The sequence below is a fragment of the Acinonyx jubatus genome, chromosome E1 (assembly GCF_027475565.1).
Source record: "Acinonyx jubatus isolate Ajub_Pintada_27869175 chromosome E1, VMU_Ajub_asm_v1.0, whole genome shotgun sequence".
Taxonomy (NCBI): Eukaryota; Metazoa; Chordata; class Mammalia; order Carnivora; family Felidae; genus Acinonyx; species Acinonyx jubatus.
In genome coordinates this window covers 9,391,461-9,407,327 of record NC_069397.1, presented here as the reverse complement: position 1 = coordinate 9,407,327, position 15,867 = coordinate 9,391,461, and the positions used below count along the sequence as shown (strand labels likewise).

The 15,867-nt window shown below is 37.9% G+C and overlaps 1 protein-coding gene across 13 annotated transcripts in view; it reads right to left on the bottom strand.

The window, feature by feature from the left end:
• NCOR1 (nuclear receptor corepressor 1) overlaps window positions 1-15,867 on the bottom strand; it is a 157,141-nt gene that overhangs the window by 107,965 nt on the left and 33,309 nt on the right. For all 13 annotated transcript variants that reach the window (XM_027047386.2, XM_027047394.2, XM_027047391.2 and 10 more), the window contains exons 4-5: window positions 7,347-7,539; window positions 2,029-2,211 (exon numbers count right to left, since the gene is read on the bottom strand). In XM_027047386.2, coding sequence (XP_026903187.2) covers window positions 2,029-2,211; window positions 7,347-7,539 — 376 coding nt within the window. The remainder of the gene's footprint in view (window positions 1-2,028; window positions 2,212-7,346; window positions 7,540-15,867) is intronic.

The window sequence follows — 15,867 nt, the reverse complement described above, 5'->3', positions numbered from 1 at the left end:
TCTGCCCCTCCCCCATTCATGCTCTGTCTCTGTCTGTCTCAGAAATAAACGTTAAAATAATAAATAAATAAATAAATAAATAAATAAATAAATAAATAAAAGTGTAGGGGTGCCTGGGTGGCTCCGTCGGATGGGGATCCGACTTCAGCTCAGGTCATGATTTTGCGGTCCGTGAGTTCAAGCCCCGCGTCGGGCTCTGTGCTGACAGCTCAGGGCCTGGAGCCTGCTTCGGATTCTGAGTCTCCCTCTCTTTCTGCCCCTCCCTCCCTCATGCTCTGTCTCTCTCACTCTCAAAAATGAATAAATGTTTAAAAAAAAAAAAAAAAGTGTTACCAAGGAAGTAGAGCAAGTGTAACCATCCCTCAAAGACTGCTGGGGGGATGTAAAATGGTGCAGCCACTTCGGAAAACATTCTCACAGTTCCTCAAAAATTTAAACACAGATTTACCAAAGGACCCAGCAATTTCCCTCCTGGGTATATATCCAAGAGAACAGAAAAATATATGTCGACACAAAAACGTGTACATGAATGTCATAGCAGCAGCACTCATAAGAGCCAAAAACAGCCAAAATGTGAACACAACCCAAATGTCCACCACCTGATGAATGAATCAACAATACATTGTATCTCCACGAAATGGAGTTTTTAGTCAGCCATAAAAAGGAATGAAGTATTGATACATGACAGAACATGGATGAATCTTGAAAACATGCTAAATGAAAGCAGCAAGACAAAAAATGTCACACGTTATAGGATTCTATTTACCCGAAATGTCCAGATAAAAATCCATAGAGACAACAGATTAGTGGTTGCCAGGGGTCAGCGAGAGGGGGAAATAGAGGGTAACTGCTAACAGATATGTGGTTTCTTCTTGAAGCGATAAGAATGCTCTGGAATTATACAGTGGTGATAGCTGCACAACTTTATGAATACATTAAAAGCCAACAGACTGTATACTTTCAAAGGATGAATATTCTGCTATGTGAATTTTTTTAATTTCAGTATCAAAAAAAAAAACAAAAAACAAACAAACATACAAAAACCTCCATCCTCCCTTCCCCAAAAAGCAAAATGACAACCCACAAATGAGGACATAGCTGCCATAGGCATTAACTGACAAGACACTTTAGGAAATACTACAATTAAGAAAATGACAAAGGGGCGCCTGGGTGGCTCAGTCGGTTAAGCGTCCGACTTCGGCTCAGGTCATGATCTCACAGTCCGTGAGTTCGAGCCCCACATCAGGCTCTGTGCTGATAGCTCAGAGCCTGGAGCCTGCTTCGGATTCTGTCTCCCTCTCTCTCTGCCCCTCCCCCACTCACGCTCTGTCTCTCTCTGTCTCAAAAGTAAATAAGCGTTAAAAAAAAAAATTTTTTTTTAAATAAAAAAAGAAAAAAAATGACAAAATAACAATCCGCATAAGAAACACCAATAACCCATGAACAAATGAAAATCAGCTCTCATACCTAAACAAGCACATTCAAATTAAAACCTCAGGGAGAACTATTTCACACCCAACTGCAAAAAACTCATCAGGTGAGGACAAGCATTTGCACAAACTGGAACCTGTACATCTTGCCAACGGCACTGCCATTTTCGCACGTTCGGTATCATCTAATACACACTCAGAGAAGTGCATACTCTCGAGTCAAGCAATGCCATTCCTGGGCACGTGCCCACGAAAATCTATTCACACGTGAACCAAAAACACAGCACCACGGCACTGAAGTAGCAACAATCTAGGAACGACCCATCCAATAAGATCCAAAATAGAATGGACAAACAAGTTTTGCTATCTGGAATCACACGGTCAGACAATACAGCAGGGAACACGAATGGATGCAACTCAGGAAACGTAAAAGCAAAAAAAAAAAAAAAAAAAAAAAAAAGGCAAGTCAAAGAGTATACAGGCTTGATTCCACTCATAGAAAGTTGAAAACTATGGAAAAGTCAGCATTATCTTCTTTAGAAAGACAAACATATGTTCTCAGAATATCGATAAAATATCAGTAAAATCAAACACTTACTTGTTTCTTCTTCAGTTTGAGGATCTGCTGTTCTACTTTTGCAATTTCTCTGTCTACACGATCCATACTCTGTATTAACTCTTCCTTTGAAAGTTTTGAAGGTGAAGCATTCTGATCATCTCCACAAGGTTGCCCAGAGATTGGAGAGGATGGAGCTTCATGTTTGCCTCCAAATGCTGGATCCTTTAGAGAAGAAAGTCAAGAACAATTTATTCCTCACTAATAGCCAATATTAACATCAAGATTCTCTTAGCTGAACAAGTCTATTTTAAGACACAGCAGAATCATAAACGCTATTTCTCTAGCTGGTGTCCTACAGGAGCAATTTTCATACATGCACACACACACACTCCACTCCACTGACGTTTATACATCACGGTCTACACGTATCATTCACTATTCTGAATATCCTAAAAGCTATTTAGAATGAGGTGGCTAAAAGGCTGAATAGCCTTGAATGTCACAATACTGAGACTGTAGAGAATATCTGGGGAAACAGTAATGCAATCATGAAAAAGGAAGATACCGTTTCTTAACCATTTTCTTATGATGGTTCTTCAAAAGGTCTGAACTTGCAGGCTGGAAAAGTCATAAACTCCATGCAAAAGCTGTGTGTCCACCCAGCTTAACAGCTATGATACAGCCAAGAGTTCCTAACAAAAACTTCTCAGACTTTCCAAGGGCGAATAATCAGGTACGGAAGTCAGAGAAATGACCTAGCACTTTTCTTGTTGCTATCACCTAGGCCTGCCTTTATAAAGGGCAGGTAAATCTGCCCATGCTGCAGCGCACATAACCTCGATTAAGCCAAATATGTCATTCCATTCCACCTCCAATCAGAATAAAAGCCCTCCACCCAAAACCAACCACCTTGTCAACACACACACACACACACACACACACACACACACAGGCTATTAATCTCCAGTCTAAGGTGAAGATATAAGCAATACTGTAAAGCAGATGAATTTTTGTTTTTTAAGTAGACTCTGTGCCCAGCATGGAGCCCAACGAGGGGCTTGAACTCACTACCCTGAGATCAAGATCTGAGCTGAGATGAAGTGTTGGCTTAACCAACTGAGCCACCCAAGCGCCCCAAAGATAAATTTTGGATTAAGTCACTAGTTTTCTGCAGGCTTTAAGAACCCTAGAATGAGCATAGTTCATAGGACAATACAGCCCTAAGAGTATTAAATATAATGACTAAGTAACTATGAGAAATCAGTAGTTCTAACAAAGAATGCACACAACTATACTTGGATAGTTGCTCCAAAACAACTTGGAACAGAGATTTTGGCTAAAATATGTGTATTTCTGAAAAATCTCATATTCTGTAATAGTATATGCTAAATATAAGATCCAGGGCTCAGTTGGTTAAGTGTCCAACTTCAAGTTAGCACATGATCTCATCATGGTTGTGAGTTCGAGTCCCGCATCAGGCTTGGTGCTGCCAGCAAACAACCTGTTTCAGATCCTCTGTCCTCCACTCTATTTGCCCCTCCCCTGCTATCGCTCGCTCTCTCTCAAAATAAATAAATAAACTTAAAAAAAAAAAAAAAAACTTCTGGGGAAAATAGGATTGTGGCTATTAAAACCTGTACAACTTTGTATGCAGAGCATTAACAAAAACAGTAACAATTCTAACAGAGGTAATAATATATTGAAGCCCCAATATCACTTGCCATCAGCCTACGATCTTTGCTCGATTCAAACTCTGTAGTTCATGCTTCTGCTGTTAAGATGTAAATCCCTGAAGTCTTTTGCTTCTAACAGAAAACAGTATGTTTCATCAAAATAAAAAAAAAAATAGAGGGGCGTCTGGGCGGCTCTGTCGGTTAAGCATCCGACTCTTGATTTTGGCTCAGGTCATGATCTCATTGTTTGTGAGTTCGAGCCCCTCATCAGGCTCTACGCTGTTAGCATGGAGCCTGCCTGGGATTCTCTCTCCCTCTCTTTCTGTCCCTCCCCTGATCACTGTCTCTCCCTCTCTCTCTCTCTCTCAAAATAAATAAATAAACACTAAAAAAAATAAATAAAAAATAAAAATACAATTGAGGGCATAACCATCTTTATCAACCTTTAAAAACAAAAAAATACAGAAAAAAACATAGGAGATAGTATCTTCACATTTTCTTTTCGACACTTGAATCTCCACTAGTTAGCTTAACAGTGAAAAGCAGAGCAGTTCTTGAATGAAATAATTTTCGAATCTTCTCAAGGTCTTCAGACATCATGAAGGCTACTTCTTTTAATTATGGGACAGCTTGATCCTGAGAGCTTTTGAAACATTAACGTGCAGAGAAAAATCATTTATGAACCACCAAGACCTCGTTATATAACACATTCTCCTGCCATATGCAAATGAGTTCATGTGTGTTATGGAACATGTAAAATAGCAAAACAGGTATTTCAACTGCAGATTTTGCAAACGCTCCTCAGGTGATCTGATGCACACGCTAAGAACTACTAGTACAAAGCAATATTTTCCACAGACTTGCCTTCTAGTTAAACACTTAACAACAAAACAATTCCTTAAGTGCCTACTATGTGCAGGCACTAGGCAGAGGGGTAAATGAAACAGACATGATACTCGCCTTCATGGAGTTTCTAATCTTGTGTTGGAACATAATGATAGCAATTTTGAGGAAAGAAAGTTAGATTCCTACCTTTTATCTTATATCACAATAAAAGCCAAATGACAGCAAACATTTACATGAGCTTTATTAGCAAATCACAATGAGCCTCAAGCGAACAAAACAAGGTATTCACGCAATCTTGGGCTCAGAAAAGCCAACAGCAAAAGATATTAATAAAAAAAAAAAAAGAAGAAACAAAGACTGATGGATTAAAATAAACAGTCTTCTGTTGATTATCAAGATAGCAGTAACAAATTTAAAAGCAAATGAGAAAAAGCATTTCCAAAATGTCAACTCTACAACTCAGTATAAAATCAAAAACTGACCAACAGAAAAATGAACAGATAGGAAAAACAATTTACAAAATAGGAAAAATGAATAACCAATAAACAAATGAAAAATGCAAGTTTTAGTAAGAAGCAAATAAATACAAGTTAAAATTTTATCCGATTAACAATGGTCTTTTAAATAGCAGCAAATCTGTGGCATTAGCACAATAATTGGGCACCCTACATTCTGCTGTCAAGAATAAGAATCAGTCCTACTCTTTGGCGGGACAATCTGGAAATACAAAAGGCTGAAAAACATGCCAACTCTGATCAGAAATTGATTATACTAACAGGAATTTACCTTAAGGAAATAAATAAGAATGAACACCAAAAAAATCAGCCTAAAGACCATGTCATTGCTCTAATGAACTAACAGATAACCTACATGTGTGACACATTACTTTATATCCATATATGAAATACTAAGTAACCACTAAAAATACAGTTGCAAACTTACTGACCCGAAAAGAAGCTCATGAAGCACTTAAGCAAAAATAAAGTTATAAACAATGTACAAAGCCAGCATATTAAATTACCCACCCAACTATCACAAAGTTAACAACAATTTCTAACTGATGAGGCTGTAAAGTAACTTTCTCCTTCAAGCTTGTCTAATTCTTCTACAAAAGATACACCTGAGCTTAGCAACATTAAAAAAAACCCCAAACTAATTCTTTCAAAATCCCTACTTCTAAAAAAAAAAAAAAAAGTCATGGTTTACAGCTTGGGGGGGGGGGGGGGAAGCAGGACCAGGGGTCAGGGGTCAGGGGTCATGGGTTTTCACTCCAACTCAGGAGGCACCACCTAGGTTGCTTAATTTTGCCTAACATCTGTTTTCTCTACTATAAAATGGAAATAGGTTGTACAGTGATCCAACATGTCACATTTTAATGAATGAGACTTGAAGATCCCTTTCTGCTAAAAAATTCTACAGCTATAAATAACATTTGTAGTCATTTATTCATCCTTGAATAAATTCTTCTTAAAAGAAGACTTTTATTCTTTGTATTTTTTCTTTTGTTGTTCATGCTGCAAAACATTTCTAATGAACCCATAGACTATAACACATGTATTTCACACAAGGAGGTAGGCCTCAAAAATCCCAGAAGTTGAGCTTATTTCTAGAGCTTTCCCCACCTATCCTATCATTTTGTAAATTTTCAAATGTACATAAAAGTTGAAAGAACAATACAATGGATATGCATTTATCCTTCATGCTCACTAGTTAACATTTTACTATTTTTGCTTTCTCTATAAACACATCCACACACCTACCTTTTTTTTTTTTCCCTTTAGCAGAACTATTTGAAAACAAATTGCATACACATTCACTATCTCTTAAATCACTTTTCCCTGCATAAAAACTCAAAGAAAAAGTGTGGGTACTTATTTATCTGATATCAGGGTGGAAAGGGCCATTAGCCACAAAGGTAAATAAACATTAGGGAAGAGATATTTGCCAACAAAATGGGAAGGGGGACGGGGATCGCAAAAAGGTTAACACTACACTGTTAAAAGAGTATCAAAAAATTAGTTTATTCTTCCTAAAACAAGTATTTATTCAGTACCTACTAAGTGCCAGGTACTTCCCAATCTGCAGATTTAATGGTAAGCAAAATACACAGTTAAAAAAAAAAAACTCAACAACAAAAAAAGGGCATAATGCACGCACATGTATTTCACAAAAGGCAAGAAACAATAACACAAGAGGAAAAGAGATTTGATCTTAATAGAACCTTCTCATAAATTCACAGTATACTTTGTTGAAAAATGTCACAAAATATAGCTATATATTAAAAGTACGTATTTCTCTCCAACATATAGAACTATACGTAATTTTCCTCTGTACTGGCAAGTCTTCTAAAGAAACTACTTTTTACATAAATTATAAGAACAATTTATTTTTCTTTATAAAAACTATAAGCACAGACAAACCTCACCTAAAATGTCTTTTCTCTTATATAGCAAGTCAATGAACTGCAACTGAATTTAAGGGGATCCTCTTAAATTTAATTTGAATTTAACAAAACTGTGCTTGTCTTAAGAACCACTGACCACATTTTGTAGCCCAGCAAGCCAGTACAAAAATGCTTGAGAGTTATTCAATAGCAATTTTTCTTTACAGCAGTCCCCAGATTGTTTTCATTTACCAAAAAGGCAAAAGTACTGACTTTAAAAGGCCGGAGCACTCGGTCTGTGGTTTTCAGTTTTGTTTAACAAAATTTTTACTTTCCCATAGCACTAACCTTGAGAGACTGGCACAATCGGACTTTCTTTTAGGCACTGTGCCCGAATATGGCTAAATAAACATCACAGACCGACAACTCCACAGGGTAAGAGAACAAATATTTACCTTCTTAGCGTCTGCAGAAGACCTCAACCCTTCTGGCAGCGTGTGCACTAAAGGTAAGACCGCAGCACTGACACGCTGGAAATGGGAATCAGAAACCTGTTCCAGACGTGGCCGCTTGGATTCCAGTGAATCATGATCCACTGGGGATGGCCCTGGGTGAAACTGTTCATATCCAGTTCTCCTTTCTTGAGGCCTATTACATGAAAAGAAAAGAAACACTTGAAATTTCTTAAATGATGTACAACTTCCTGCTAACACCCCTGGCTGGACTTTAAAATAAATGTGAAAATTATGCGTACTTTTAAAGTGAATCCCTGCCCCCCCTTCCTGCACCCCAGAAGAATAGATATAAAGTGCTATTAAGCTTCCAATTCTTTTTTTCATTAAGTTATTTTTACTCTTTATTTACTTTTGAGAGAAAGAGCATGAGCAAGGAAGGAGCAGACAGAGGGAGACACAGAATCCAAAGCAGGCTCCAAGCAATGAGCTGTCAGCACAGGGCCCCACGCGGAGCTCGAACTCACGAATCGTGAGATCATGACCTGAGCTGAAGTTGGACGCTTAACCAACTGAGTCACCCAGACGCCCCTAAGCTTCTAATTCTAATAGAAAAGTTTCTTCAGGGGAGGTGAGAATGGTAGTGGTAAAGAAGTGAAAGACATAACAAAAGATTTCCATTTTCAGAAAATTTTAAGTTGCTGAAGGATACCCCTAAAATACAGTTTTTAAACCTATGGCATAATAACTGAATTTAGTATGATCTAAACCGGCAAAGCGACTACCATTATGAACCAATAATAAAACAAGCAGGAAACAAATCTCCCAGCAGTTGTACATGGAAACATAAATGACTTGAGTTGTGAGGGATTATTAAGACAAGCGTCTTGAGTGGAAATGTAACATTGCTTTGAAATTCCAAAATATGCATTCTGTCTAGTTTCTGCAAGTACGTAAGGGTCTTGAAAGTCAGGAATCTGCCTTTGATTCCTTTCAGTGGGGTACTGTACAGAGTACTACGTGTGGGTGTTCATTAATTTCACTTTCCCTTTCCTACAAAAGTATTTACAGAAGCAACACTTTACTTTGTGGGCCAAGCTTTAAACGAACATCTCACAAAGTATTTCTCGATGAAAAGGATCACCACTGGCTTTCCTTTTTAGAAGAGATGATGAAATAAACCCTGAGGTCTATAAAATTATTACATTCCAAAAATCTGAATGCTCACTCACGACATAAATCCTATTCCTTTCGTAAAATTCGCAATGATGTCACAAAAACTACTGGAGCAGAAAGACTAAGGAACAAAATGAGGACGGCTGCTTTTGCCGTTGTATTCAATATGGGACTGGGGGGTTCTCATCAGAGCATTAGGCGAGAAAAAGAAATAAAAGGACTCCAAATCTGAAAGGAAGAAACAAAAGTATTTCTGTTCAGATGACATGATCCCATAGGTAGAAAAACCTACAGAATCTACCAAGAAAAGTTAATAAGAGTTAATAAATGCATAATGCAAAGCTACAGGATACAAATTCAACACGCAAAAATCAGTTGTATTTCTATATATCAGCAATGAACAGTCTGAAAATGAAATTAAGAAAATAATTCCATTTATAGTAGCATCCAAAAGAATAAAAGCTAGGGATAAATTTGACCAAGGAGGCCCAAGACTTACACAGTGAAAACCACAAAACATTGCAGAAGAAACTAAGAAAATCTAAATAGTCAGATAAGACAGCCCATGCTCATGTACCGAAAGACTTAACATGGTTAAGACGACAATACTACACAAAGCTATCTATGGATTCAATGTAATTTCTATCCAAATGCCAGTGGCGTGTTTTGGAGAAACAGAAAAACCCAGCATAAAATTCATATGGAATCTCAAGGGACCCCCCCAAAGAGCCAAAGCAATTTTGGAAGAGAAATACAAAGTTAGAAGAACTCACGCTTCACAATTTCATAACTTACTATGAGCCTACAGTAATCAAGAGTAATCAAGAGTGACACTGCCCTAAGGGTAGACATACAGACCAAGGGAAGAGAACTGAAAGCCCAGAAATTAACTCACATCAGCTGTCGGTGACTTTTAACAAGTGTGCCAAGACCATTCAAAGAGGAAGAAACCATCTCTTCAACAAATGGTGCAGGGGAATCTGGATCCCCACATGCAAAGGAAAGAGGCTGGACCTTTGTCATAGACCGCCTACAAAAATCAACTCAAAACAGATTACAGATTTAAAAGATAAGACCTAAAACTCTAAAACTCCTAGGAAAAAAATATAGGGAGAAGTCTTCCCGATGTTGGATTTTGCAATGAATTCTTGGATATCACACCAAAAGCCCAGGCAACAAAAGAAAGAAGAAAAAAAAAAAAAAAAAAAACCTGGTAAACTAGGCTTCATCAAAACTATCAAGAGACTGAAAAGAAAACCCACAGAATGGGGGAAATTACCTGCAAACCATGTATTTGATAAGCTTTTAATATCCAGAATATTAATGGCCTTCCCACAACTGAACAATAAAGAGAGAACTTGGAGAAGAAGAAGAAGAAGAAGGAGAAGGAGAAGAAGAAGAAGAAGGGGAGGAGGAGGAGGAAGAAAGAAAGAAAGAAAGAAAGAAAGAAAGAAAGAAAGAAAGAAAGAAAGAAAGAAAGAAAGAAAGAAAGAGGCAAATGATGTGAACAGACATTTCTCCAAAGACATACAAATGACCAACACACACATGAAAAGATGCTCAACATCATTCGTTATTATGGGAACACAAATCAAAACCAAACTGAGGTACTGTTTGGCTAGATTTGTTTGGAAAAAAAAGGAAAAAAAGGAACAAGTGTTTACAAAGATGCAGAAAAATCAGAACCTTGCACACTACTGCGTGGGAATGTAGAACTGTACAGCCACTGTGGGAAACTTTTGCAGTTCTTTGAAAAGCTAAATATAGACATATGACATATGACACAGCAATTCCACCTAGGTATATAAGGTATATATCCCAAAGTACTGAAAACAGGGACTCAGATACCAAGGTACTGAAAACGGACTCAAACAGATACTTGTACACCAACATTCAAGCGGCATTATTCACAACTGTCAAAAAGTGGAAACAACCCATGTCCGTTGACGGACAAATGGATGAACAAAATGCGGTATCTACATCCACATTTATATATGGCGCGGTATAATGGTAATACAGTCCGCTATGTGGACTATTATTCTGCCACAAAAAGGAATAAAGTTCTGACACATACACTACAATATGGATAAACCTTAAAACATTACACGAAGTGAAATAAGCCAGATACAAAAGGACAATTATTGTGTGGCTCCATTTACATGAAGCAATTCAAACAGGCAAATGCAGAGAGAAAGAAGGTACATTAGAGGTTCCCGAGGACTGGGGGAAGAGGAGGAAGGGGGATTATTGCCTAATGGGAACAGAGTTTCTCTTTGGGGCAATGAAAACGTTCTGGAAATAGTGGTGATGGTTACAAAATCCTGTTGTGCACTTAATGCCACTAAGCTGGAACATTTAAAAATGGTTAAAATGGTAAATCTGTGTTACATACATTTTACCACAGTAAAAAAGATCACATGCAAGTTAATTCTTGGAATCATAATTAATAAAGACTAGCCTAGGAAATTCTAGCATATAATTTTATTTGTGAAGCTTAGAACCACTTGAGAGGGTGACCTTTGCTCTTTTTCAACAGTTCACTCTTTTCCCTTTCACTCAACTCACTGGACTCGGACTTCACTGCCCCATCGTTTCATTTTATTACAAGCACTCACCACGCACTGAAGTCAGCAATGACCTCCTAATACTGAAAGCAAAAGAGTATTTTTAGACATACGCTGACCTATCTGCCACATTTTATACTTTACTTACTCCTTCCTTCCTGAAACTCTTCTACCTCTTGGTTTCCAGGACACGATCGGCCCTGGTTGTCAGAGTCTGTTTTCCACAGGGGATCCGAGCACAGGTCGGTTTAAAATAGTCCACCTCCGACGATGCTGAGCCTCCTTACACAGTCTTTACTTAAACTGACCTGCTGGAAAACAAACCTGTAGTTCTTTCTCCCTTCTCTGCTTCTCTCTCACAATTGCCATTTTGCACACACAAAAAGCTTAAGGCTCACCCTTCCTGGACCTTATACTGGAGCACTGTCCCCCAAAGTATAAATGCCTCCAGAGCTCCTTTGACAAGCTAACAGTTCCCAAATTTCTGCCTTCAACAAAATTGAAGAACTTAAGGCATTAACTAACATTTTCATCTTACATAAAGAAGTGATTTAGGGCATATACCTCATAACAAACTACTTTTATGAATAAGGCTTCTTGGCACCTTCATCAGAATAAAAAATAAGAATAGAGTGCATGGCTGCCTTCATTCTATCAATAAGTGATAGTTTGAAAACAGCCATCATCTATCTCATTAATGCATGGATGCATTTCCATGAAATTTTACTTATATTTGATCAATTTGTTTCTCATTTTTGTAAATGATTGCTGTGTTGATCCGTCTTATAATATTTCCATCCAGAAGTTTTTTTAAACAGATGTTGGCAAGGATACGGAGAAAGAGGAACCCTCTTGCACTGCTGGTGGAAATGCAAACTGGAGCAGCCACTCTGGAAAACAGTGTGGAGGTTCCTCAAAAAGTTAAAAATAGAACTACCCTAAGACCCAGCAATTACACTACAAGGTATTTATCCAAAGGGTAAAAAAATGCTGATTCAAAGGGGCGCATGCACCCCAATGTTTCTAGCAGCACTCTCAACAATAGCAAATTATGGAAAAAAACCCAATGTCCATCAACTGATGAATGGATGAAGAAGATGTGGTTTATGTACACAATGGAATATTACTTGGTGATAAAAAACAAAACAAAACAAAACAATGAAATGTTGCTATCTGCAACAATGCGGATGGAACTGGAGGGTATTATTCTAAACAAAATAAGTCAGAGAAAGACAGATGTCACATGATTTCACTCATATGTGGAATTTGAGAAACTTAACAGATGAACATAGGGGAAGGGAAGCAAAAATAAGATAAAAACACAGAGGGAAGCAAACCGTAAGAGACCCTTAAATACAGAGAATGAGGGAGGTGGGTGGGGGGGGGTGGGTTAGATGGATGGTGGGCATTAAAGAGGGCACTTTTCAGGATGAGCATTGGGCATCTTATGTAAGAGATGAATCACTGGGTTCTACTCCTGAAGCCAAGACTACACTGTATGTTAACGAACTTGAGAATAAAAGAAGAAAAAAAAGACGTTTCTTAAAATAGAGCATCTTTCAGAAACAGATGCTTTCCCATATTTTTGTTGTTAAACAGAAGTAAGATAGGTTGATCGATAAAGGACTCGGAATAATCAAAGCGACTCACGTGAGGATAAATTTTGTGAAAAAAAGAAGAATGAACACATGAGCTCCGAGAAAATAAGGAACAGAAAGAGAAGTTTTGTTAAAGACAAGTTTGTTCATACACAGTGTCATTTTAAGTGGATGACGGTACCAAATCACTATGGTATTTAGATTCCGTCAGATAATTTTAAAACTGTATTGCAGCAGTTTTGCCTTAAAATGTCAATACTTTCAATATGGCAAATTATATCCATCTTTTAAAACTTAGGAAACTTCTAAATGTCAACTTAAAAATGTACAACATAGCTTTTCAAAGTTCTTTTAAGAAATATGCAAGCAACAGGTTTGAAGACCACTGTTTCAGTCGTTTTCCTTCCTCTCTCTCCTTCAGAGGCTTCCGCCTCATAGTATCTTTACCTGTTGGGGACCCTCTGGGTTCACCTCTGAACAGCTGCCCTCTCATTTTCCACCGTCCCTTGGATCACAAGCACCGATCTGGACCTTTAAACCCAGATCGGCCCCCGCGCATGCAAGATACATCTCCAGCTGGATGTGTCACAGGTACCTCAAGCTTAATTTGCACCAAACTCGAGTTGTCTCACCTTCGTTGCTCTTTCCTTAATCTCTATCACACTGTCACAGCCACGGAACCAACAGCCATCCAACAAGCTGGAAGGCCAGGATTCATCCAGGTCTCCTCCCTCATCTTTGCCAATTGCGAGGACTTGGCAGCCTTCCCTCCTAACTTACTCCAGCCTGTCTTGTCTCTGTTTCACTGTCCTATCTCAGGCTCACACTCTCCATGTTCTCTCTGCCTCTAGTCTATCCACCTCAAATCCACCCTCCACAGAGCAGCCAGAGGTAATCTGTCAGACACGAGCATCCAGCGCCAGTTAAAGGCCACGCCCCTCAACACAGCACTTAGAATGAGGGCCGCTGCCGGTCTGCAAGAAAACTGTGTGTGCAACCTGCATAAGCAAAGGCAACCCTCTGGTACACAGGACCTGGCAGACTGCCCGAGCTGGATTTCGGTCCTCGGCTGTCCCCTCGACCTACAGAAGTTAACTTCCAAGTATTACAAGTTACCTCTAGTGAATCTGCCTGTGACATTTCCCAAAGCCAGAAGGTACAGTACACCTAGCACTGGAGGAGAGCATACGGCCACCGGTACACAGGACAATTAGGACAGACATCGAGTATACACAGCTCTCTTGCCATCAAGACATCAGGCGATTTCCCATTTCAGTTTGCCCATCCTTTTTACAAGAGCAAAACTATTCATGGATAAACAGGTAAATATCTAATTTCACCTTTAAAACTTCAAAAAATTTTAAGTGAACCGTATGAAAATCTTTGTGAAAACAAATACAGTTTTATATTGGAGTCCTGGTGGAGTTAAGCATGAAATCTCCATCTTAAGTGAACGTATTTGCCTTTTAAAAACTAACACCCGTGGAAAGGTATAGCCACTTTGGAAACAGTCTAGTAATTTCTCAAACGGCAAACAAACAGAGAACTACCATATGATACAGCAATTCTACTCCTGGGCATATTCCCAAGAGAAAGGAAAATTCATGGTCACATAAAAACTTGTGCATGAGTGCTCCTAGCAGCATTACTCATAACAATCAAAAAGTGAAAACTCAAATATTTATCAATTGATGACTGGACAAATGAGGCATATAAAGAAAAAACAAACATCAGATTTTCATACTAAAAATCTCTGTACACTCTTAAACTTAAAAGTTCTTACGTCTCACGGACTTCCTTGACCTCTTAGTACCATTTTTAAATACCTTTAAAACAAATTAAAGTTTTTAAATGGGCTTTTTACTGTAATATACCTATACCTTATCATTTTAATTTTGAGGAAAAGATAACTCTCGTCAGGGGGAACATGTCATAAAGTTCATAGCTATTCAAAACACATCTAGGATTACATCAGATTTTATTTTTTCCTAGCTATGGAAATTTAGTTCACCTAAATTTTCAAATGTATAAGCATGATTTGGCTTCTTCTTTTGTTGCTCAAGGGAAAACCAATGATCTGAATTTTGGTGAATCTTTTATAATATCTGAAACTACCTTAAGCTGTTCTGCAATTTTTTATCTAAATATCCAAATACTCTAATTATGTGGACTAATTTTTCCGATGAAATCTAGAAAATACGACTGATGACATTTCACCCAGAAATGACTCATATTTTAAGAGTATGGTTTATAAAATGATAGACATTCACTAACCAAAAAAATTCCAGGAACACATAATAAAACTAAGCAGCAAATTGCCCCAAATCCCACCACATGGAAACAATGCTAAAATTGGGTGAATCCTGTACCCAGACATCACTTTATTTTTACATATGGGTAAATGGATATACAGGCAAAAATAAAACTTTAAGTGAAGAATATTTGGTTTGTTTTTATACAGGTATTAGGAGAAAAAAATAAAATGAAATAAAGCTTAAATTGGAAGGAATTGCTCCTTTACCACAAGAAATTCATTCCTAAAAGATTATTGCTAAAGGATAAGGGGAAAACTATGAAAAGCATTAAGATGGGATTTTTTTTTTTTATAAGCCTAACATTTCCATTTTAGAAGTATCAGATTACTCCAGACACAATCTTCAAGTGCGTACCTTATTTAAACGTCTCCCAATACCTACAATACCTCTAGATCCTGTAGTTATATTACTATTACTTTGTCAAGATTTGCTATTGACGTTCAGTTATGGAACCATAATTCGTCCAGATGTCTCACATGGACTTTTTACTTACAACGGTGTGTGGCTTACTACAGTCCTTTTACCGTGGCTTCCATTCTTTGGCTGGATTCTATCACCTAAAATTCTTCCAAGAAGTTTAAGTTTTCAGTCTAAGACTGTCCACCTGTCGCTTTTATTCTTAAACTTGAGTGGTACATAATATTCTTGGATCTCATTTCTTTTCCTCCGAACTTTGTGGCTACTGCTCCCCTATCTTCTATCCTGTAGTTGCTTGAAGCCAGACTTGTTCTTCCCTGTCAAGGATTTCTTTTGCTTCCTGAATTCCTGATTCTTTTACTTACCCTTGAACTGTGAAAATGAGCCAAGTTCTGTCCTGATACTGATCATTCTGTGTAATTATCCTTGGAGCAAAATATGCCCTATCCATCTA